Below are 23,165 nucleotides of genomic sequence, written 5' to 3'. Positions count from 1 at the left end.
TGGAAAATGTCTTAGGTTAGTTTAAAAAATATAAATGTCAGTCCTGGCTTGGCAGTTTAATAACTATTTTGTTTTGACCAAGTCATTTAATTTAATTAAATCTCAGTTTCTTCTCTGGAAACAAGAGAAGGTCAAGTAAGATAGTTTTAAAATTTCTTTCCACATCTGACTTTTCTAAAAAATATGGTTTACACTAATACTTAAAAGAAATTATCTTAATAGCTTTAAAGTTCCCACCCCTAGGAAGTGCTTATAAATTATTTTTTCTCTTGCTCCATGTAAAATTTGTCCTTGTCCTACTAGTCACATACAGTCCCCACTGCACTAGCCAAAACTCGTCAGACTGGTTCTGTTGAGATCATCAGTGACTTATTTCTTCACTTCAATTTAACCCACAAAGTCACTGATGGAGCTGGATGCACACACTTGGATGTAGACCTCAGTCTTCACCGGACTCTTCATTGCTGGTCAGCAATGTATCGGTGAGTTTCCTTTTTCTTTCTTGAAGTCTTAAGGTAACTTTTGGTTTAAAACAGCATGAGCCACACCAAGGAATCTGTAGATCTTCAATTTATTATTATTTTTTTAAAATATAGAAACATACTTATGAGATTTGACATAAAATTATATCAAGAAAAAGATTTCTATTCTTTATTAGTGTTTCCTGTCCTCTCGTGTTGTACCTCACAGTGTTTTTCTGTATACCTTTAGAAGGGTCCTGTACAATGTAAAGGCACATGGTGTTTGACAGCTATCTTTTAGTTAGTTAGTTTGCCTATATGTTTCAAGAAATATATAACATATTTTTAGCCTGGGCTTTGTTTTTCTTATTGAGAAATACTTTTATTTTTAAGGTGTACATGAAAAAAAGTTTGAAATCATGCAGACCAAAACTATGTTTATTTTTGGAAGTAGTTTAAAATTTAAAAGTTGTAGATGTTTTGAAAGAACCAGAAACAACTGAATAAATATGACTAATTTTTTATAGCCTGATTTAAAAAATAAATCCACTGATATACCTGGCCATAGTAAACTCCAATATGTAAACCATGATCATTTTGAGGTTGTTTTCTTTCAAAGTTAAAAACTAACCAGTAACAACATTTTAAGGTACTAATTTTGTCTTTGAAAATAATTTTGTCTTCTGATTCAAATTTATTTTCTCTGATTCACATATTGGCATATAACTTTTTATTAGTTTTTAGTTTGAGAAGAGAACAGTTTCAAATGTTAAACTTTGAATGAAATCTGTGGTCTTCATTTAACATAGAAGAACAGATTCTGTCATCAATTGAAAGTTCTACATCCTTGTAATGAGAAACTTAATACTCTTCTGTACATGTCCATGAAGCAACTAAAAGCTACAGATACTAAAAATTTTGTCAGACTTCTCAAGGCTCCCTGCTTTTTGCAAGTATTTCTTTATAACCAATGAAGGTTTTGTATCCTATTCTCCTTTTCACATTTCTTTAAGAATACTATAGAAAACAGTGCTTCAAGAAAGCTTCCAATAAACTTAATATGCTAAATAGATTCCGAGCCTTATCTATGGTATATGTGAGTGAGTTGGAATTTAGTTATAAATGTGTAGAGGAGGTATAATGTGGAAATACTGGAATGAATTTTTCTGAAGGTAGTCTCTAATTTGACAAAAGATGTGCCTAATTTTAAAAATCATACTGCAGGATAAATGCAAGTAATCTCTTAGGAAAAAGCCAAAAACAAAAACCAACCAACCAACACACAAAAAATATTCCTGATCTGAAGATTGTATAAAAGATGAAGCACATCTATGTTTGAGTGAGTCTAGATGAGAGAAAATGTTCACAGCATGTACTAAAGCAGAAAAAGATTAAGTTTATTATTCACATTTGCTGTTGTAAATGTGCCAACCAGAGTGTTTTCGAGAAAGAGTGATAATTGAAATCCTAGAATATAAGTAGACAATTTCTTTTTAAGGTCATTGATGTATAACTCAGAAAGAATATAAGAAACAGGTGGGGAATTTTATTAAAAAACATGCTCCTTCCTTTTCAGTCAGATTTCTGATAGCCTTCTCCCTGACTCTACCTGAATAAGAATTTTTTTTTTTTTAATATAATTTAAGGGCAGGAAAAAATTTAGACTGGGTAAACATTATTCTTCTTGTACTGCCATTTTCTCCAAACTCTTTACTTTGGACTATCTGAGCATGAAGAGATCAACACATGAATCTTATAAACACACGACAGAAAGTTAAAGAAAATTTTATCAGGCAAAGTTTATAGAAAAGAGATCTGGGAAAAGAAGAATGTTTCATTAAATATACTTATTGGTGATAGAAGTGTATGCTAACTATATTTATCAGCAACCACTGAGAAGAATGAAAAGGAAGCAGACTAAACTTATAGGCATCAACATTCACACACGTTTAGATGGATGAAGGTGAATGAGTAATATTCAAATGAGACAAAATGGACAACTTTAATTTTTGCTTAATAGGATAAGCACTGTCTCTCAAAGTCTGATCCATAGATCCCTACATTACAGTGCTTATTAAAAATAGAAAATCCAGCTCTCATCCCAGAAATTCTAATGAATCTCTGATTGAGACATAGGAATCATATTTTAAAAATTTACACAATGTAATTATTATGTACCCTAAAGTTTGACAAGCGCTAATAGTGTAAAGACATTAAAAAAGAAAAAGAAACGTGTAAGGCTGAAAGAAATTAAACCATAAATGAAATAAGCTAGTTGTTAAAAGAAGCAGTTCTTTGTTTTGTTAAATTGGTGTAATTATATCTTAATGGGAGCTGCTCTCTCCCAGTCACCTTTCCCTTCAAGGGAGAAGAGTACTCATTTATGCAACCTGGTGATGATTAAGGAAGAGAGGATAATTTCAGGAGGAATAGGAAACTGAAGGGAGAATATAGACATTTTTTGGGTAGTTTATGTCTGATAAGGAGGATGACTTTATTTGGATCATAAACATCTATTCATCTATTTGTTTACAGAAAAAACTTTGATATAAAATTAATCCAGCAGTGTCACCCTGTGACACTAGTCAGTAGGAATATTGAAGAGGCACTCCTTTGAGGCTTAGGTCCAGAGTTGCTATATTATTGTGCTAAGTATTTAGCATGTGCCCACACTTCTTCAACTAGAATCAGCCCTGATCCATATAACAACTTTTAGTTAGTTTTCACTGCATACTGAGTCCTGTGTGGAAGAAAACTATCTATTGAACACCTACTGTACATTGCGTATTTTGTTAAGTGCAATTTCATTAAATTTTGGTAACACTCTGAGAAGTGGTAACTACTTTTATTTCTTTTAAAAGATGAAGTGCCTATAACTCAGATTGCCTAGGCTGTTAGTAAGTGTTGAATCTAGAATCTAATCCTGATCTTTCTGGCTTTAAAATCTATACTTTTTTCCCTATAACATATTGTCTACCATGGGTAGGAAGCTAAAATAGAATCTTTGGAAAGTTTGCAGAGAAAATAGATGGCAACAGAGAAATAGAAAACAAACCCACACATATCCACACATGGAGAAAATGTAGGTGCATAGATTTAAAAAACAAGAAGATGTAAAGATTAATATAAAATCAAGCACATTCTAAAAAGAAGTGTGGGGATATAATTTTACTTTCATTTATAAGTTTTAAAAACATTAAAAAAATGCACATCCTGTCCTTATACCTCCTACTTTGTATTTAAACAAAATAAGCAGTGACCTAACTTTTCTGCACTGTCTCAAAGGTGATCAGATTATAGCACTTTAGTTACATCATCTCTGTTTTCTAAAAAGGATTACATTTGCTGTACTGTGAAAATCATGTTTATCTTAGAGCAACATTTCATGGAGCTAATTCATTGGTCTGTAGTAACTGCTTAATGGATTTTTGTTATTCTGACATTGTTGTCTGCTTTCCTCCAAAAATATGTCATTGCTTAAAGAGAAAGTAAATAGAAACTGTCCAGAAAAATATGAAAAATAGCAGTGTCATGTGCTTCCATATCAGCATTGAGGTTTACAAGCACACCTGATGGCTTTCGTGCTTGTGAATGAGGTACATTGAACAGTTGTGAAGCAGGTATTCTGGAAGGGCAGGTGGTGAAATGGGTTCCCTGGCTTGTTTTATGGCTCTATCAGGGTTAGAGCTCAGAAAAAATTTTTAAGTGCACTCCTTTGGATCTGCTCTCATTGAAGATAATGGATGAGAATCATGAAGAATACTTTCACATTTTCAGGCTTTAAGAGGTTTGAAATGACTGGATTAAAAAGAAGGAAGGTTTTAAGAGGTTGAGAAAGAAAAACGGGCTGCAGAAACACCTGGTCATGCCAGAACCTGTAAGCCCAACCTTCTTCTCCTGGGTACACATGGCCTGTGTGGTTGGGTAATTTCTGAGATTTTTAGAATAGTAATTCTAAGATGATAAAACTAATCTTAGGGGGATCCAAATTACTATGCAGTCATATTTAAATTCTATCTTGCAACCTTTCATCTGAAGATGTCAGATGATATCTCTGTTTTGAAGCTGTGAAAGCAGAGGCAGAGGAATTGAGCACTTTGTATAAAGTAGAACTGTGAGTCAGTGCAGGACAAAATAATAATTGCTATCTTTAGTTTCATGTGTACTAACTGCCAACTACTGTCCTAAAACATCATGTGCATTTAAACTTCATATCAACCTATGGTTATGTTATTACACTCATTTTACAGATGAGAAAAATGAGGCTCAGACAGGTAATATTTTTTTGCCCAGAGGTAATAAAAGACAGAACTGATGGTTAGCCCAGGTCTATCTGACTTCAAAACCTATGCTTTTAATCACAATGCTATCCGTCCTCACAATGTCTCCTTCGTCTACTGACATATTTCTTTTACCACTTTGATTTAACTGACTTATTGTGTTAAAAGATAAAAAAATTTATATTTTCCAGAAACATTGTTATGGATGATCTTTGAAGTAGACCTTTAAGGCCAGTGGATAGGAAGCATTGCTGCATGCATTCTCTAAAGGAAGGGAATAAAATGCTCAAAGATGAGATAATTTGCATGTGGCCACAGGAATGGATGAGTCAGTCAATACCAGAGATAGAGTCTGTCCTTCCAGTTCACCTGTATACTGAAGTCAATATAGTCAAACAGAAGAGTTAAATTAACACCGGTGACTACATAACCCAAGAAATATTATTGTTATTGTTGTTATTATTACCATTTAAGCTTGTACAAAAATATAGAGCCCATTTAAAATTAGTCACTTCACATTAAATCTTGTCAGGTCACATTTAGTAAAATTTAGGGAGGGTACATATAGTAAAATAATTCTTTGATATAAATATGAGATGACACAAATATGAGATATGACATAAATATGCTACACATATTTCAATGTATGTTTTCTCATTGATACTTGACAGCCCTGAGAATCAGATAATTTTAATATCACCATGAATTTACAGCTAGGGAAACCAAAAATTAGGAAGACTGAGACTTTTAAATCTCTGCGTTAAGTGACTGGTAGAGCTGAAACCTGAGCACACATGTTCTCACTTCAGCCCTGAGCTTTCTAGTCCTTCCTGCTGCTTCTGCCAGCTCATGATTCTGGGATCAGAAGTACTCCCTTGGCGAAGCACAGTTAACTTTCCTTGGCTTTCAAAAAATTACTTAATTTTAGTGTCTCGACTTTCCTAATGAAGAAAACATCGAAGATAATAAATGAATACTTTAAAAATATTTCAAATCAATCTTTTAATTATAAAGTACATTCAAGTCATTATTAGACATTTGGGCATAAATCATTTGATTCAACAATAAAGCTATATTTGGCCTTTTAAAAACAGGGTACTGAATGCTTGTTCTAAACCGTAGGACAATTGGCAGCTGCCTGACTCAAATCTCAAAGCTGGATGGGTCAGAAGATGAATGCTTTTTAAAGTTTTCTTTACTAGTTGAATCCCTTTTGCACTGAAAGCTTAATACAGATCCTTGATGTTTGGAGCAGAATTGCTGCGGGTGGAGTGGGTTTGAGGCTAAAAGCTCCCTCTACCTTCCCTTCTCATGTATTCCCTTAGGCATACATGAGGCATCTGGGTGGATTTTTCAACCCACTTTAAAATTATTTTTTATTATGAAAGAGGAAATAATGACAGCCAACTTTTGTGGTGTATTTACTGTGTGCCTGGCATGGTGCCAACAGCCTTGTAAGTATTACTTTACTTTAGAAGAAGCATCTGAGTTAGGTCCTATTATTATCTTCATTTGTGTGTGGGGAAACGTAGATTTAGAGAGGATGAGTAACTTTCTTAGAGCCACCTAACTAGTAAGAGGCAGTTAGGACTAACCCCAAGCTGTTTGATGCCTAAGCCCAAGTCTTTATCCATTAAACAAGCAAATGGAAGTCATTTGCTTAAAGTCATAGAGCTTGTTACAAGGGTACTCTTGACTGGAACACTGGTCTTTTGATATATTAGTATTATAATTAACAATTGAATCTCAAAATTATGCTGCTAGAGAAAATTAAGTTAAAGCAATTTACCATTTTTCACATATACAGAATTTGCAAGAGAATTAGTAAATATGTTTCTTCATGTCATTTTTCCCAAAGATCATTACGTGAAAATGGCAATTTACCTTGATTGCAACAATCTGTTTGCATATTATAATAGTATCAGATTTAGCTGTGAGTGACAGGAAACCTAGAGTAACAGGGGATTCCATAACTCGGAATTTTATTCTGTTTAAAGTGAAAAAATTCCAGAGGTAGGCAAGTAAGAGCTAATTAGGAGGTTCACAAAATAATTAGGAATTGAGACTCCTACTATTGTGCTGTCCTACCAGCCTGATCATGTGTCTTCCAAATTCTGATCTATTATGGCAATCTGTGCCTCAACTAGCACATACCTATTCTAACTATGAAATGTACATTAGGATCCTAGCCACCAAAATAGAGACTCCATTGGAAAGAACGTATTCATATGCTGGCTCTTATAAATAAGGGACACTATTTTATTTTTCTGGTGGCCATGTGCCTAACCAAAGATCAAGGTTTCTGTTACTAGGAAGAAAAGAATAAATATTTGGGATAGGCATCTAGGAGTTTCTAGTGTAGCTGTATTAAGTTTGAATGATAAGAGGTATAGTTTATTGTGATGAACATAGGCTGGTGGATATACAATTCTGAAGTGTAGGCAAGTTGGCTGAGCTGCAGTTATAGACTTGGTAGTCATCTGTATATAGATATGAATTCAACCCATGGACATTGGTAACTAAAAGTATTAAATCTTTTGGGTAAAATAATGCTTTTCTTATAATTTTTATGGTATTAATTTGCACAGACAACTCACTTTATTCCAATATGAACCTGAGTTTATTTCACTGTTATTATTAAATGCCAGTATAATAGAATATAATTAAGTTAAAGTGAGTATATAATGATAAATTTCATAAATCTTGTGTACCATCCAAAAATTAAAACTTAATTCTTACATATATTTCAGGTTGCTAATTGGGGCAGAAAATTCTTTAATCAAGAAAACTCACTTTTCTTGATTAAACATAGTAACTCACTTTTCTTGATTAAACATTAATAGGGCCTATACATTTTTCAATTTATCTTCATTGCTAAATTAATTCAGATAGAATTTTGTTACATGTAAAAATTTCTAGATTGTCTAAGGAATTCTTGGTGTATGGTCTAGAGTGCTTGCTAAGGAAACAGCAACCCAGAGAACACAACAAGGTGTTAGCATGTGGCCCAGCTTTCACATTCAGGCACATTTTAATCAGGGTCTAGAGATTTAAAAAAATTGGTGTATAATAGTTATACATATTTTGTAATATTTTGATGCTTGTATGCAATGCGTAATGATCAAATCAGTTTAACTGGGGTGTCTGTCACCTGAAACATTTATCTTTCCTTGTGTTGGAAATATTATAGCTCTCTTCTAGCTATTTTTAAATACACAATACTAGAATACTGTGCTGAATACTAGAAACTTTTTCTTCTATCTATACTTTTGTACCCCTTAACCAACTTCTCAGTGCAAGTAGTAAAGTATGATTTGTAAAGTATGATTTTCAAAGTCTGACTTTCTCATAGGTATGGTACTTAGATCATTTCAAATAACTTGTAGTCTTTTAATTTGACTGCAAATTATTTCAAATTATCTGACATTGTAGTCAACAGAAAAATGAGGCCTTTGAAAAATTACCTTAAGCCTGATTGTTTAATAAAAGCTGAATTTTAAATATAATATTAAACATTTTTGGGTTACTTGAGGCATGGAATATTAGCTTGGATGCAAATTAAAGAACATTTAGATCAATTTAAATTTCCACTGATTTTTTTTTAACATGTGAAGAAAAGGAGAGCACACAACATCATACAAATTGGGGCTCAGGGGATGCTGGAACTTGTGTGATATGGAATATGCTCTCAGATTTCTCATCTGTTTGAACTAACACTAAAACATAGGTCACTGGTCTTCCAGTTTAGAGCTACTTCCACTGTATCATTCAAGCTTTCTTGGAGTCATCTAGACAGTGTCAAGAGGAAGAGTTGGTAGGAAGACACCTAACATTAAAAGAAGTTTCTGAAAATCTCAAGCTATAGATTAGCAGCCACAAGAGTGTCTCTAGCTCAGGTTCCTCAATCATTTTTCTTCTGATACACTTGCCATGACATCAGCACACTGCCTATTAATTCTTATTTTTATTTCACACTTTGAAGTGTGTACAATCCCTGATGACTGGCTGCAGTGGCATCCCTTGTTAACTTTGCTGTGGGATATTGTTGCTTATAAAGTTGCTGACTCAGATAATACCAATTTATTATCTTGAACTAGAAAGAGTTTGAGGATTAGTGGAATGAAAACTTAGTTTGTATGTCTATAAACTAAGAGTTTCATTTGTAAGCCTATAAACCCATAGCTAATTACTTAATAATATATTTATTTTCTTTTTTGCAACACATCTATCTGCATGTAGTTGCAAATTTCTAGAGATAGGCAAAGTGTCAACTTAAATATCAGTTTGTAGTCAGCTGTGCTGTACCATATCTAGTTGGGAACTTAATAAAGACCTTGATGATAACTGCAGTGGAGGTCAGAGACATTCCTTACTGTTGATTTGCCACTAATATTTACATAGTACATCTATCTAACAAAGTCTGTTGATATCATTTGCAATCTTCAAAACCTCCTTTTAAAGGTAGGGGCAAAGACACTGTCACATAAGTTTTATGGTTGGTTAAATAGAAATAAACTCTGGGTTTTGTTATTTGCCTAAAGTCATAGAGCTTATTATAAGGAGACCCTTGCCTGGGACCTTGGTCTTCTGTTATATTGCTTATATCATCTAGCAATCACTTAATAGTTAGCAGGAAGTAGGATTTTTTTTTGTCATTCACAATATTTATTAAGAACTTATTGCTGTACTAAGTAATATGACATCTTTTAGATGTCCAGTTTCATGTCTAGTATTTCAAGAATCCTTAGATAATTTTTATAATGCGAAAATACCTTCTAGAGCCATTTCTATATAATTAGGGAAGTATCATCAGGTATTTAAAAATTATCATACTGCTTGGTATCAGAATGATTTCATAGCCCGCTTACCCTCAGTCCCCACAAAATATTGCTTTTACTGAATAGCAATTGATGCCATTTTCCAGCATTGAAGAACATACTACGAGTATTATAAAACTGAATTTGTTTTTATGCAAAGAATATTGTAGAGGATATAGTTCATTACATTACACAGAATTCTTATGACAACCTAAAACAATTTTATTGCTGCTGAACAAAATTGCTGTTTTTATTTATGGATATATAAAGAATCTTCCTGAGGAAGATTTGCTGATTTTTTTTTTAAATTTTGTTTTGTTTTTGAGTGTGTTGCTAGAAAGTCAACAATTTTGTGGTCTTATGTAAGGAAATGTCTAAATGAGAATTATACATAGTTTAGTACTATTCCATTTTATATTTGTTACTTGTGTTTTGCCTTCTTTTTGTATTTATGCATTTTATACCACATACACATACTATATTTATCAGTTAGCTACATATATACATATATAGTATTTATACATATATATATTGTGTGTGTCTATATATGCATCTACATATGTATGTCTTTATAAGCCACCTTAAATTAGCCTGGTACAGGTGGGATATACATGTAAACATTTATAATTGAAACAATGAATTGCCTATCATTTAGGTATTGTAAAAAGGAAATGGAAATAATTTTCTGGTAATTAGACTACAACTTTGTTATAATTGTGACTTCTTTATGAGAACTAGCCATAATTATTATGGTAGGGAATGAAAACATTATAATTCCACTCACTGGCCTGGCTGATGCTGTTAGATACTTATAGATGTGTTTTATCTATCAGTGGATAGGTCAGAAATACGTTATTTGTAATTTTATATGGAGTAATTTGCTTGTATTTCTTATTTAAGAAAACAATAAAAATATATAATCTATGCACATATATACAATATCCTGTTTTATTTCTAATGTGGATATTTTTATCATCTTGTTCTAGAAAATATGAGAAGAATTAAGGATGTCTTTAATTAAAGCACCAATGCCTACTGGCATGGGCTTTCCACAAAGTGAAACACATCTCAAATAGTTTTGTTGATAGAATAAGCAGGCATAATCCTATGAGCTAAGCTACTGTCAATACATAACAAATGCCAAATGTTTATCAATTGATGTTTTAAATCTTAAACACTCATTTAGAAAATGTGCAGTACTCTAAGGTACTATGCTGCTACTTCATTGTGGTTATCTTTCTTTATGCATTTGTTTTGATATTGTAACATATAGACATTCAATTACCCCAAATAATATGTGTCACTTGAAATTGATATCATTTAGGTATGATATCCTAATTTTCATTTGTCACTTTCTGTCTTATGATAAAACTTTTACAGTAGATAGAATACACAGTTGGGAAATAATATATTTTAAATACAGGTTAAATAGAAATGTTAATGACAAAGATTGATCAAAATGTGTTTTTGGAAATTGGGCTTTACTTAAATAGCAATTATTCTCCACAATGACTGAATTGCATCATTTGTGTGCAATATTCCTAGTTATTTTCTAGGTCTAAGAGAAAGATTGGCCCATATTGTGGTATTGATAAATGATCAGTTCATTTTGGTTTAGTTAACTTCACTTTAATTTCTTCTGTGAACATTTCTTGAGCATGAGTTCAGAGAATACAGACAGAAATAAGGCTCAGACATTATTCCCAGGCAGCTCAAAATGTATACTTCAACATGATGCATTTTGACTAGAATGCATGAATACGCTTGACTAGAGTAGAAGGGATTTTTGAACTTGCTCTTGAATACATACAGGATTTTATGATGCCAGCAAATATTAGACTCTAAGTTACTCCATAGAAAAGGCAGCAGGAACAAAGTCAAAGAGCTCAGGGGGAAGATGAGAAATGTTAGGTTAAGGAAAGCGGATGTAGATTTTAGATAGTCTAAGCCATTGTCTCTTTCATGTCTAGAAAGACAGTTTACTGTAATGGAGTGGATTCCTAGACTAGGGATACAAAAGAGAAACATGTTGACAAGATATAGGACAAGTTTTAGTGAGAATTGCCAGACTGGAGACAGGCTACATTAGGTTTGCCATGAGGGAGATTCTCAAAAATGCAGAGATCATTATAGCTTCCCACCACAGTTAACATTGACTTGGAGTCAATTGCTAAAGACAGCATCAATAAACTGTGGCCCAAGGACCAAAACTGACTCATCACTTGTTTTTATATGGTGCTGGAGCTAAAAATGACATTAATATGTTAAAATTGTTGAAAACAAATAGAAATACTTCATAAAAGAGGTATTATAGGAAATTATTAGAAATTTCAGTGCACAGAAATAATATTTCATTGGAAGAAAATCATGCTCATTAGTTTATGTATTGTCTATAGCTGCTTTTGTACTACAGTGGCGGAGTTGAGTTATAGCCACTTACAATCTATAGCCCAGACAACCTAAAATAGTCATCATCTGGACCTTTACAGAAAAGCTTGCTGAATTCTGGCTTACTAGCTGATAATACTGTTTAGGAGCCACTAACTTTATAAATATTGTGAACACATTTGTTTAAAACATCTCAGCTAGACTGAGCTGGTGAAACATGGGAACATGGGGACTGAGAGCATCAGTGTTGGTTACCATTAGGAAGAATAAGCAGAGTTCAAGATCCACTATTGGTCAGCACTTGGTGGTGGTGTTGTGAAGAGGCTTGTCTGGTAAATTTTTCTTTGAAACACCAAGTCTTGACTTGTCATTTTCCAGTGCTTGCCATTAGCTTTACTTGCATTAGTACCCCTTTTCCCCTTGTCTTTTTGTTGTTGCTGTTGCTTTTCTTTTTTAGCACTATTCTAAAAATGACACATTAATAAGTGATAATAATAATGCAGCTCTAAACATATTCCTTGTTTTCTGGCAATTTGGGGCTAAGAAAACAAAAGCATACCTTAACTGCTATATTCATTTGACTTGTCACTAATTATGCATGTCCTCAGATTGAAAAAAAATCATAGAAAGAAAACAATTTGATATGACTAAAGCTATTAAAATTCAGTCATGGTTTTAGATGAAGAGGTGCACATAAGTTTCAACAGATGAAAATAATGACTACACAAGTGTTTATGTATATTCAGGAAGAGGTTAATTATACAAATGTCTGTTGATATGTAAAATAAATTTATTCCTTCACTTTACTATTTTTTTTGAGCATACTTTCTTCCACATCTAATTTGGAGGAATTCAGTATTGAGTCACTTACTGAGAAAATAAAAAAGTAATTAAGGAATAGGGTCAATTATATCTTAAAAAAACTAAAAAAAATAAGATGAATCAGTTTGAAAAACAATGCTATACAGACTGGGAAAAGAGGAAATAATGTTTCAATTGACAAACATCTTGGTAATGTGGTCATTACCACTGTTACTAATAATAAAAATAATGATGATAGTAATTATCATCCTTGTTATTTGTACAATGATTTTTCCACTTGGGAGCTCAAAGCACTAAACCGCCTTATCATTTTTATCTCTACTTAGTTCATTAGGTTAGTGGGGGTCTCGACTTTTTAACCTTGTTTTTCATATGAAGATATTAAGACAGATAGTTGAATCTGTGGATACAAGACTATACAATAAATGAGTTGCTGGCAGGGCTCAGAAATATAATCTCTTAATTATTTATTCAAAGTATTTTTGACTGGATTCTCTTTCTTCTTTGTCCTGTGTTATCCCTTTTGTCTTCTAGCTACCAAGGAGAGCATATCACTAAAATAGTTGTGAGTAATGTGGGAAGGCTGGGTTCAGAAAAGGATTCACAATGGTACCTTGGACACTGCAGTGATGTGCATTCAATGAAAATACATGTATAATCTTCCTTAGTTTTGTTTTTCATATTTAAAGAATATCTTATGTCTCTCCTTTTTTTTAATTCAAAAACCATAATGTTTGTTCTTAAAAAATCCACCATAAAACAAACAAAACCATAAATTAAAATTTATTCTTATTTGTTATTCTGCTTCTTACTGATAATAATTTGTTATGCCTTCCATATATTTTGTTATGCACACACATATATAGTTTTATTATTTATAAAAACTGAAACATGGAATGCATATTATTCTATAACTTTTTATTTTAATTTTTTTTTTTTGAGATGGAATCTTGCTCTGTGGCCCAGACTAAAGTACAGTAGTGTGATCTCAGCTCACTGTAACCTCTGCCTCCTGGGTTCAAGTGATTTTTCTACCTCAGCCTCCTTAGTAGCTGGGATTGCAGGCACACACCACCTCACCCGGCTAATTTTTGTATTTTTAGTAGAGACAGAGTTTCACCATGCTGGTAAGGCTGATCTTGAACTCCTGACCTCAGGTGATCCACCAGCCTCGGCCTCCCAAATTGCTGGGATTACAAGTGTGAGCCACCGTGCCCAGCCTTATTCTATAACTTTTTAAATTAAAATGTATCATTAACTTTTTAATGTTAATACACGAAACCTACTTCATCAATAGAATGACTGCACTATTTACATTTTTGTCTTAAAACTTACTGTAGAACAAATAGAACTTGTCTAATATTTCACAATTCTGCATAACAGTTGTATGCTTTTGATAATTTCATAATGTTTTCTACAAGCACACATTCATTTTCTTCATCTGACATGTTTTGATATTAGTTGAGAAACCGTTCCCTCCCCGTATTTCCCCCAAAGTTTTGCATACGTCAGTTACATGCATCTCCTTTCTTCTGCAACAGGTGAATAGCAAGTATTCAGGGATGATGGAGCAAGAATCAGTTTTGGATTTTTTTTTGGCACAGTTGCACATAAAAAGTAATCTCATTGTGGAGAAGTCTTTTTTATATTGCAGTAATTGCCACCGTAGGAACAGGTGTTTGGAATTCTACTCAAGGGAAAACTGGAGATGGGAAAGGTTGAGGAGAGTAAGACAAAGCTTCCCTGGTTATGGCCCATGGAAAATCACAGTAACAAGAGAGGAGACCAAGCAGAGTCCCTGAAGCCTTCCACTACATCTCAGTGCCTTCCCCAAGGACAGGATTGTATAGTGATAACACCACTGACTTCTGTGCCAATGCTCTCTATTTTGTGTCCAGTCCAAGCCAGGATGTAATGATGGTGTGGCAGGGGCCCATATGATAACATCATCACTTTCTGATCCTCTATCACCAGGAAACAGAATGTTCTTGATTTCTGTAAAGAAAAAGTATTTATTGTGAAATCCTTTGCTGTTTACACATTCCATGATCTAATTCACATTTATGGCTATCCTGACCCTTACTGACAGATGGAGAAATTGAGCTCAGAGTTTAAATGATTTGTCTAAGATGGAGATCTGTTAACAAAAGGGCTGGACTTAGAATCCTCCTTATTTTGATTCAACACCCAGTACTCTTCCAGGAGAATATCACATTTTCCTCACGTCCTGCTGTAGTAGACAATTAGCACTCTAGAAAAAAAAGTATAGCACATGCTGGCATGGTAAATGCCTCAAGAAATACAAAATAACAGTATCATATTCAAACTCCTTGGTCATTTCTGACTTATTTCACATTTCTGGCTTTAGAGTTTGCTTGTCAAATATAACCCAAGGGGACAGCAAATTTACCAAGCAAACAAAAATCACATGGATCAATGTTTTTCAGTAATATGTATTTTTGAAGGCAGAACAAATGGAAGAAGTTGAGGGAATCTCATGCAAAAAAAATTTCCTGTAGCATCATTGAGGCTTAGAGGTAAATCTTAGCTCAAAACCTCAGGTTCTTCAGGAGGGGCCTCTGGTTGTCTCTTCTACATGGCCTCAAAGTTTCATTTGGAAATAGATCAGAAAATTAGAGGAAGAGAATTAGCAACTTTATCTGAAATCTGGTATGCTTCAAGCTATAACACTTTCAAAGACTATTTAAGATTCTAGAATGCTAGAGAAAAGGCTTAAAATATTTTTATAGCTCCCTCAGTGTCTAACTCTGTATCAAGTACATGGCTGGCTCAATAAGTGATAGCTAACACTTAGCATTGCACTTTCTACATGTCAGGCACTGTTGCGGGCACTTTATATGTAGTATTCATTTAATCCTCACAGTAATTGTATGACATAGGTATTATTACTATTGTCTGCCTTTTATGTGTGAGGAAACTGAGGCACAGCACAGTCAAATAACTTGCCTAGCAACAGGAGCCCCAGTCAGGATTGGCCTCAGCAGCCTGGGACCACGGAGTGCTATAAACCCAGACAGTACATGACCCTCCAACTGAATGTCCTTTATTCCCAAGAAATATCTGTTTTGCCTAAGGAGTGGATGGTTGTGTGCTCTGAAATAATCTATATATTTACTTTCTTCCTTAGGCCAGATGTGGCGAGGGCTAGGAAAAGAGTTTGTTGGGAGCCCTGGGTTATCGGCCTTGTCACCTTCATATCCCTGATTGTCCTGGCAGTGTGCATTGGACTCATTGTTCATTATGTGAGATATAGTAAGTATAAGCTGCCCTGGCATCATGTGATTTACCCCAAACATTTCCTCATACCTTCCTGTTTTCATTTGCCTCAGGCTTGTTCATTCATTACTAGGATTCATTTGCATAGCCTGGACAAAGAAATCTTTACCTGTTTTGTCTCTTATTTCGTCCTCATAAGTCACGGAGGATTCTTTTTTCTTTCTTTGATTTAGTGATGCTTCCTGCTGGGAACGGCATACTCATTTGCATCTTCCTTAATAAGCAGTAAGTGAATATTAATCAAGGATAGTTCACAGGATAGATAGAACCCAATGTGTTGAGTTGTTTGAGATCACAGGGCAATCACCTTGATTTAAAATAATTCTGGCCAGGCTCGGTGGCTCACTTCTGTAATTCCAGCACTTGGGGGGCTGAGGTGGGTGGACCACTTGAGGTCAGGAGTTTGAGACCAGGCTGACAAACATGGAGAAACTTTGTCTCTACTAAAAATAAATTTTAAAAAAGTAGCTGGATGTGATGGTGTGCACTTGCAATCTCAGCTCCTGTGGAGGCTGAGGCAGGAGAATTGCTTGAATCCAGGAGGCGGAGGTTGCAGGGAGTTGAAATTGCCCCACTGCACTCCAGCCTGGGCAACATAGCAGGACTCGGTCTCAAAAAGAAAAAAAAAACTCCAACTCATTGAAGTCCTGACATTCCAAAAGATCAATGACATAATCGAGGGTCATAAAAAGGTAGGCTCGATTCTATACCAATAAGTTAAGAAAATAGTCATAGTGATGTATTGTTGAATAAGTCCCTATTTATGTTATTAAAATCTCAGGGTGTATTTTAGGTGATTAAAGACGATAGGGTATGCTGAGAAAGCTAATTATAAGAAGTTCACTCTGCGGTTATCAGGTGCCTCATTGCTAGATGAACTGCTAGTTGCTATGTTATTAGAAAGGTCTCCAGGGTACTTCAGAACTGTTCTTCCAGGATATCACAACCCTTCTGAAGTTTCCTTCTACTCTGCCTTGGGTTTTAATTACTTGACTCAACTATGACCTGTTAGTTTAATATCTCCCTCTGTTACTGGATTATGCTTGGATGCTCAAGGTACTGTAATTATAGAAGCTAATCACTTGATTCCAATTTAATTGGGACCTTGTTGAAGTTGCTTTCCTGTAACAAGGAAGAGTAATCTATAAACTGGTTGTCTTCCCTACTATCCACGCAAGTGTGATCTCAATTTCCAAAGCAAGGTGGATCATTTCTGGATAGTTTAAAAAAATTTAAAACAAATATTTTTTTTTTGGTAGAATTTGCCTACAGGCAGGTCTTTAAATTTGGAATATCTGCGATTTAATAACGATTTTTCTGTAGCATACTTTATTATTTTTTGCAATGGAGTCTTACTCTGTTCCCAGGCTGGAGTACAGTGACTTGATCTTGGCTCACTGCAACTTCTGCCTCGTGGGTTAAAGCGATTTTTGTGCATCAGTCTCCCAAGTAGCTGAGGTTACAGGTGTGTGCCACCACACCCAGCTAATTTTTTGTATTTTTAGCAGAGACAGGGTTTCATTGTATTGGTCAGGCTGGTCTCGAACTCTGACCTCAAATGATCTTCCTGCCTTGGCTTCCCAAAGTGCTGGGATTACAGGTGTAAGCCACTGCTCCAGGCCTGTAGCACACTTTAAATAAATATGAATTGCTGAGATAACTTTATAGTTCTACAGTTCTGCTGAGTATATTGAGTCCTATTTTGTTGTAAGCATCATTATTTGTCCCCATGGATGCCTAGGACTGTTTTACACACTTTTTTCTATCTAGAATTTATTCAGAATCTTGGCACCTGTTAGTTGTTAAATGTTTATTTAATACCGAATGATTAAATTGAATGAATCATACCTACAGTATTTTCTTGGGCCACATTTTGGCTTGTCTGACTTCACAAGAAATACTTCGTAGTACTAGGTGCTAATCACCTCAGTGAGAGAAAATGTCCCTTACTACTTCTTTGCCTCTTCCTAAGCCAAGTTTTATAAGATTCATAATCTTACTCATATGTGTACAGTGAAAAGTTGGCAAGAATATTTTAGTAACCTATTCCTGAATCCTGTTGTTTGGATGATCAGTTGAGCAATATTGAACACACAGCTTCCACTGCCCACACAGTACACCTGAATAAACAGTGACTCTTGTGATGTGTGTTACTGTCTTCTACTGGTGACCTGCTTTCTGTTTTGGAACGTAAACTAACAGAGAGGTTTTGGCAGATGAACATTTAGGAGCTGAATGCCAAAATAATCAAACCAAAAACAATCTGTTACAGAAATAGACAGATACAGATAAAGGTAATCCGATTTGGAAAAACATCATTTTGATTCTCATTTCATAAAACTCAGGACAACATAGAATTCTATGTATGGTTTGTGTCTGGGACCTTTGGGGGGTACATTTCTGCCCCTTTGTGATTTGGATGTCAGAAGGTGAATCTGTTATAAGCAACATCATTGCAGATTATAGAATCACAAACCTGCTAGAAAATTACCAACAAACTCATGTTTATCCTTATTTTTAACTTTTCTCTTAATATTCCCAACATATTTTAGTCACTACTTGTACCATATATTTATGGAAGCTAGTAATATGTTTTAACAGTGACATGCTTACATCTACAAAGTAAAATATTGAGCACAGTTAATAGGTTGTATATTTGTTGAAAGCATATGAAATTGCCAAAATTTTGATCTGTAGTAATGACAATTTTAAATCAATCTAATAAGTCAAAAAACTACATTTAAGGGTATAGAAGGGTCTGTTACCATTTTGTCTAGAACCTTCCTATTTAACGTGTGATTAACTACCAGAAACATCAACATCACTTGGGAGCTTGTTAAAGAGGCAAACTCCTGAGTCTAACTTTAGATCTCATGTACCAGAATCTGCATTTTAACAGGCTCCCTAGGTGGTTCATCTTTACATTGAAGTTTGAAGCAGAATTCTAGAAGAATGGATACAACTACACAGAAAGTTATAGTTAACCATGAGGCAGATGTTAAAAAATACAAATGTAATAGAACAGTAGTTTACAGAGATAGTATGAGTTATTACCCAGTATTTCAATAAATTTAAAACCTTACTTGAAGTTACGTATATTTCCAGGTACCTGCCTGAATTTCATGTCATCCTGGCCATTCAGAGAAAGGGAGGTAAGGAAGGATGGAGGAAAAGCAAAACCTTCCAAGTCCTTTGCTTAGGTCTCTAATGCTCTGGAGACTGAACTTTCAGTGTCTCCAGCCTGCCATCCATTTTATTCATCATCAGTCCCTCCCCAGCCCTTGTCAGAGTCTGATAGCAGCTTCTCTCTCTGTCCCACCAAATCCTCTGGATGGCCAGCGTGTTTTCTTGAAACATACCAGTAGTTTTTTGCATAACTTTTATGTAATGAAAGACTTCTCCTCTAGCTTCAATAAGTGGCTTTTTTTTTTTTTTTTTCTACTCTAAGAAGCAGCATGTGAAATAAGTCTGTACTTTAGAAGTTAGTCCTGGCTATGTCATGTCGGGGTTGGGCAAATTATTTACATTTCCAAGACTGCAGTCTGCTAAATGTGGATAATATTGCCTTTTCATGGAGTTATTGTTAATTAAATGAGATACATGAATGCACTTGGGACACTGGTGTTCAGCGTTAGTTTCCTTTTCTTCTGGGGTTTAAGTGAAGAGGGAAAGAATAGGAAAGTAGGAGGAGAGATATGGTGATTGGATGAGCCACACTCTGCTTTCCTATAGTAGTAATATACGATTGTCTTGATCACCAATGAGTGTATTTCTTGACACAGTGTCTTTCACTGAAAAGTGGCTGACATTAATATTTGTTGAATGAATACATGAATTTTCTGAGGACTGTGTGCTTGCTTTGTGTACTAAAGGGTAGAGGAAAAGTTATGTGACATTAACTTTTCAGCAGGTCAAAAATGTAGGTTGCTTAAATTGCAATGCAGAAGGTAGAGACAGTGGCTAAAGAGTAGACAAGCCAACCCCTGTGGTTGGTGGGAAAAAAAATAAGTGAAGTGGCAAGGGAGCCAGGTGAAACTGAATAGTGTCCCTGGAAGGTTATGCCAGGTGGCAACTTTAGCTCGCTAAACTTCTATTTACGGAATCCCTTGCATTTTAATTTTTCATCTTCCTTTTCAGCCAAAATAAATTTTCTCAAACTAGAGTTCTTGTGGCCAGGATCGATGTGTGGTTGATAGAAGGAAAAAGAAAATCTACATTTGGAGTATAAAAATGCAGTGACCCTTGGAAGGCTTCTGAATCTATCTCATTTTGTGCGCTCAGATGGCGTGACTTGCTCTCGCTTGTGGCTTACTTAGGAATGAATAGCATGTGAATAATCAGCACACTGCTCCAATGAGGTACTTGTACAATACTCCAGGAACACCAGGCATTTCTTACAGCTTTCATACTCTAAATCACATGATGATAAATGTTGTTGTCTTTTATCCTGCGATAACTATGAAGCCTGGGGCAGGATGATGATGATGACCTGACTAGGAGCATTCCTTCCTGTTTCAGTCTTCTAGCAACCATCAACTGGGGAAATAATGATGCTTTAAACACATCTGATAAAAATTATGATAGGATTTTGCCTCTTTCATTGTAGATCAAAGGAAGACCTACAATTACTATAGCACATTGTCATTTACAACTGACAAATTATATGCTGAGTTTGGCAGAGAGGCTTCTAACAATTTTACAGAAATGAGCCAGAGACTTGAATTAATGGTAAGCAATTTTTCATCCACTTCTAGTGCATTTGTTGTCACTTTTTACCATATTTTTAAGCATCCTAGCTTCTAAAATATCCATTCAACTAACTGATCCCTGTGTATTTGCAAAATGAAAAGAGACCCTAACGCAAGGAATATAAAACAAAACAGTTGATACATCACTTAGCAGAATATGCCTCACAGGGATGAACCAAAGAAACTTTAGCTCTTCAGTCAAGTCCTTCTTACTCACCTTTCCTTAGCTGGTGCTATACTCTTTATCAGCAGAGTCCAGAAATTCTGGAAATGTTAGCGTGACCTAAAATATATTTGTTGCATCCTAGACTTTCTAAAAAATAGGCTCTGAGCAAAAGATTGCCAAGATTGAAATTATTTAGGCACATACCTAAATAGTCTGTTAGTTTTTTAAAACAGCTAACCTTCGATCAGCTTTTGGTACATACATCTGTAGTGAATCCAAAGATAGGCAACTCTACCCTTAACACATCAACGTTCATCCTAAGGGATCAATCAAATACTTAAGAAACTGGAAAAATGAGCACCATGGACCAAAAAACCAAGCACCTGAGTGGTAACTTCTTGTCATTATCAGATTAATTAAAGGAAAATTTAATTAACTTTTTCTGGTAATCTGTGAAGTAACTCATGGTATAATGTGATGGAAAGAACACTGAGCGGGGACATGTAGCTCCAGTGGTATCTGCTAACTATTGATACATCACGTGGAATTTCACTTTATCATTCTGGACAAACTTCCTTATATGAAAATTAAGCTTTTAGATTAGATAATTTCCAAATTATCTTCCAGTTTCAGTAACCTGAATAAGAATGGAAGTAACGCCCTGGAAATTGCCCAGTAGACAGAAGCCTGGGGATTTGGCCACCTTGCTGAGACAGAAGTTGAATCCTGTTTACATTTGCACTTGTGAACACCCAATCAGGGAAATATTTGAATAAGCTCTTCTCTAAGGCTAAATACATATGCAAAATGAAGGAAATGAAATGGAACTAAAAAGATCAAGAAGAGATGTCACTATTTCCCTTGTTTTTTCGTGCCATTTCATCAAATAAATTTTATTTAAGTAAATAAAATCCAGACAGATTTAAATCTAAAGGAATTTACATAGGACTCTTTAATGCCTTTAAAATTAATAATAGTTTTTAAGCTACTGGACAAGAATTAACCCTTAAATAAAAATTTTCCTGTGAATATTGTCATCCTATGCAGAGGACTTGTACTATTCTCCTTTGTCTCATAATTTCAGGAATTGCCCTTGGATAAAAAAATTCAGGAGTTAATAAAATGTAAGAAAGAATAAAAAGGCTCATTGCTTGTATTAATCACCAGCATGTAGTAAGTGTTTAGTACATATCCACATACTGAAAACAAGAAACTCTTGAAGTGTTTCCTTACATAAACTTCTAATTAAAATATTAAGTTGCCTAGAATTCTTATTTAGAATAACAACAAATGTCTCTGCAAAATAGATTCATTCACTTTAGTAGAGTAAAACTGATAGATGTGTTAGGCTAAGTATCCCAGTTCACCTGGGCCTTTCTAAGAGCATTTGAGTGCTGAACTGGTTGTACATTATGCTAGGATAATGGCAACTTTATCACTAGGTTTGGGAAGTATTTGACATGGTCATGCACTCATTCCTATGATCCAAGTATTATGTGCCAGAATTGTTTCATTTCCTTTGTCTATGTGCAGTAAAAGTCCTTATCTCAGGGTAAAAATGCTCACTCTTAATTTTGAAGAAACAGCATGTTCATTTTCTTTGGTCTCTTTCTGAGCATTAGTACAGCGGGTGGTACTTCTGGGCCCACTGAGGTTCCCTACTCCTATCATTCCTAAGACAGAGTTCAGTTGGAATCACTGAGAAAACCACAACAGATTCCTCAGGCTACCTCAAGTTCAGCTCACTGTGAAATGTCAATGTTTTTTGTTGTGTTTTGTTTTTTAATTTTCTAAAAATCTTTAAATTAATTTGTGGAATTTCAGAAAGTTGTTCTTGCTGACATATTTTGAATATTTTTCAAACAGGTGAGAAACGCATTTTATAAAACTCCATTAAGGGGAGAATTTGTCAAGTCTCAGGTTATCAAGTTCAGGTATGTAAATCTGAATTGCTGACTTCTGAATTTTAAGTTGAAGCTGTTAATCTGATGAGCAATAAATATGGTTTGAAGAGCTAAAGATATAATTCAATTTAACAAACATTTGACACTTGTCCTGTGTAAGTCATGGGCTACAAAGTCCCTTATTCATTCTTTAAATCCCAAAGTAAGCATTTGCAAGATGATTGCCAGGGACAGAGGAATAATTGGTGCCTATGCTATAAAATTGTTTTCTGGGAAACTTAC

General features: G+C 34.7%; 1 protein-coding gene across 1 annotated transcript in view; it reads left to right on the top strand.

Annotated features, from left to right (window-relative positions):
- The first annotated feature begins 399 nt into the window (after window positions 1-399).
- LOC108294651 (transmembrane protease serine 11E) overlaps window positions 400-23,165 on the top strand; it is a 62,062-nt gene continuing 39,296 nt past the window's right edge. Inside the window, exons 1-4 of the mRNA XM_017516577.2 lie at window positions 400-482; window positions 15,917-16,041; window positions 20,672-20,793; window positions 22,846-22,913. Of these exons, the coding sequence (XP_017372066.1) occupies window positions 475-482; window positions 15,917-16,041; window positions 20,672-20,793; window positions 22,846-22,913 (323 nt within the window). The 5' untranslated portion in view covers window positions 400-474. The remainder of the gene's footprint in view (window positions 483-15,916; window positions 16,042-20,671; window positions 20,794-22,845; window positions 22,914-23,165) is intronic.

The sequence above is a fragment of the Cebus imitator genome, unplaced genomic scaffold, assembly GCF_001604975.1.
Source record: "Cebus imitator isolate Cc_AM_T3 unplaced genomic scaffold, Cebus_imitator-1.0 Scaffold594, whole genome shotgun sequence".
NCBI classification, from domain to species: domain Eukaryota; kingdom Metazoa; phylum Chordata; class Mammalia; order Primates; family Cebidae; genus Cebus; species Cebus imitator.
This window is presented reverse-complemented; position numbering and strand designations above follow the sequence as displayed.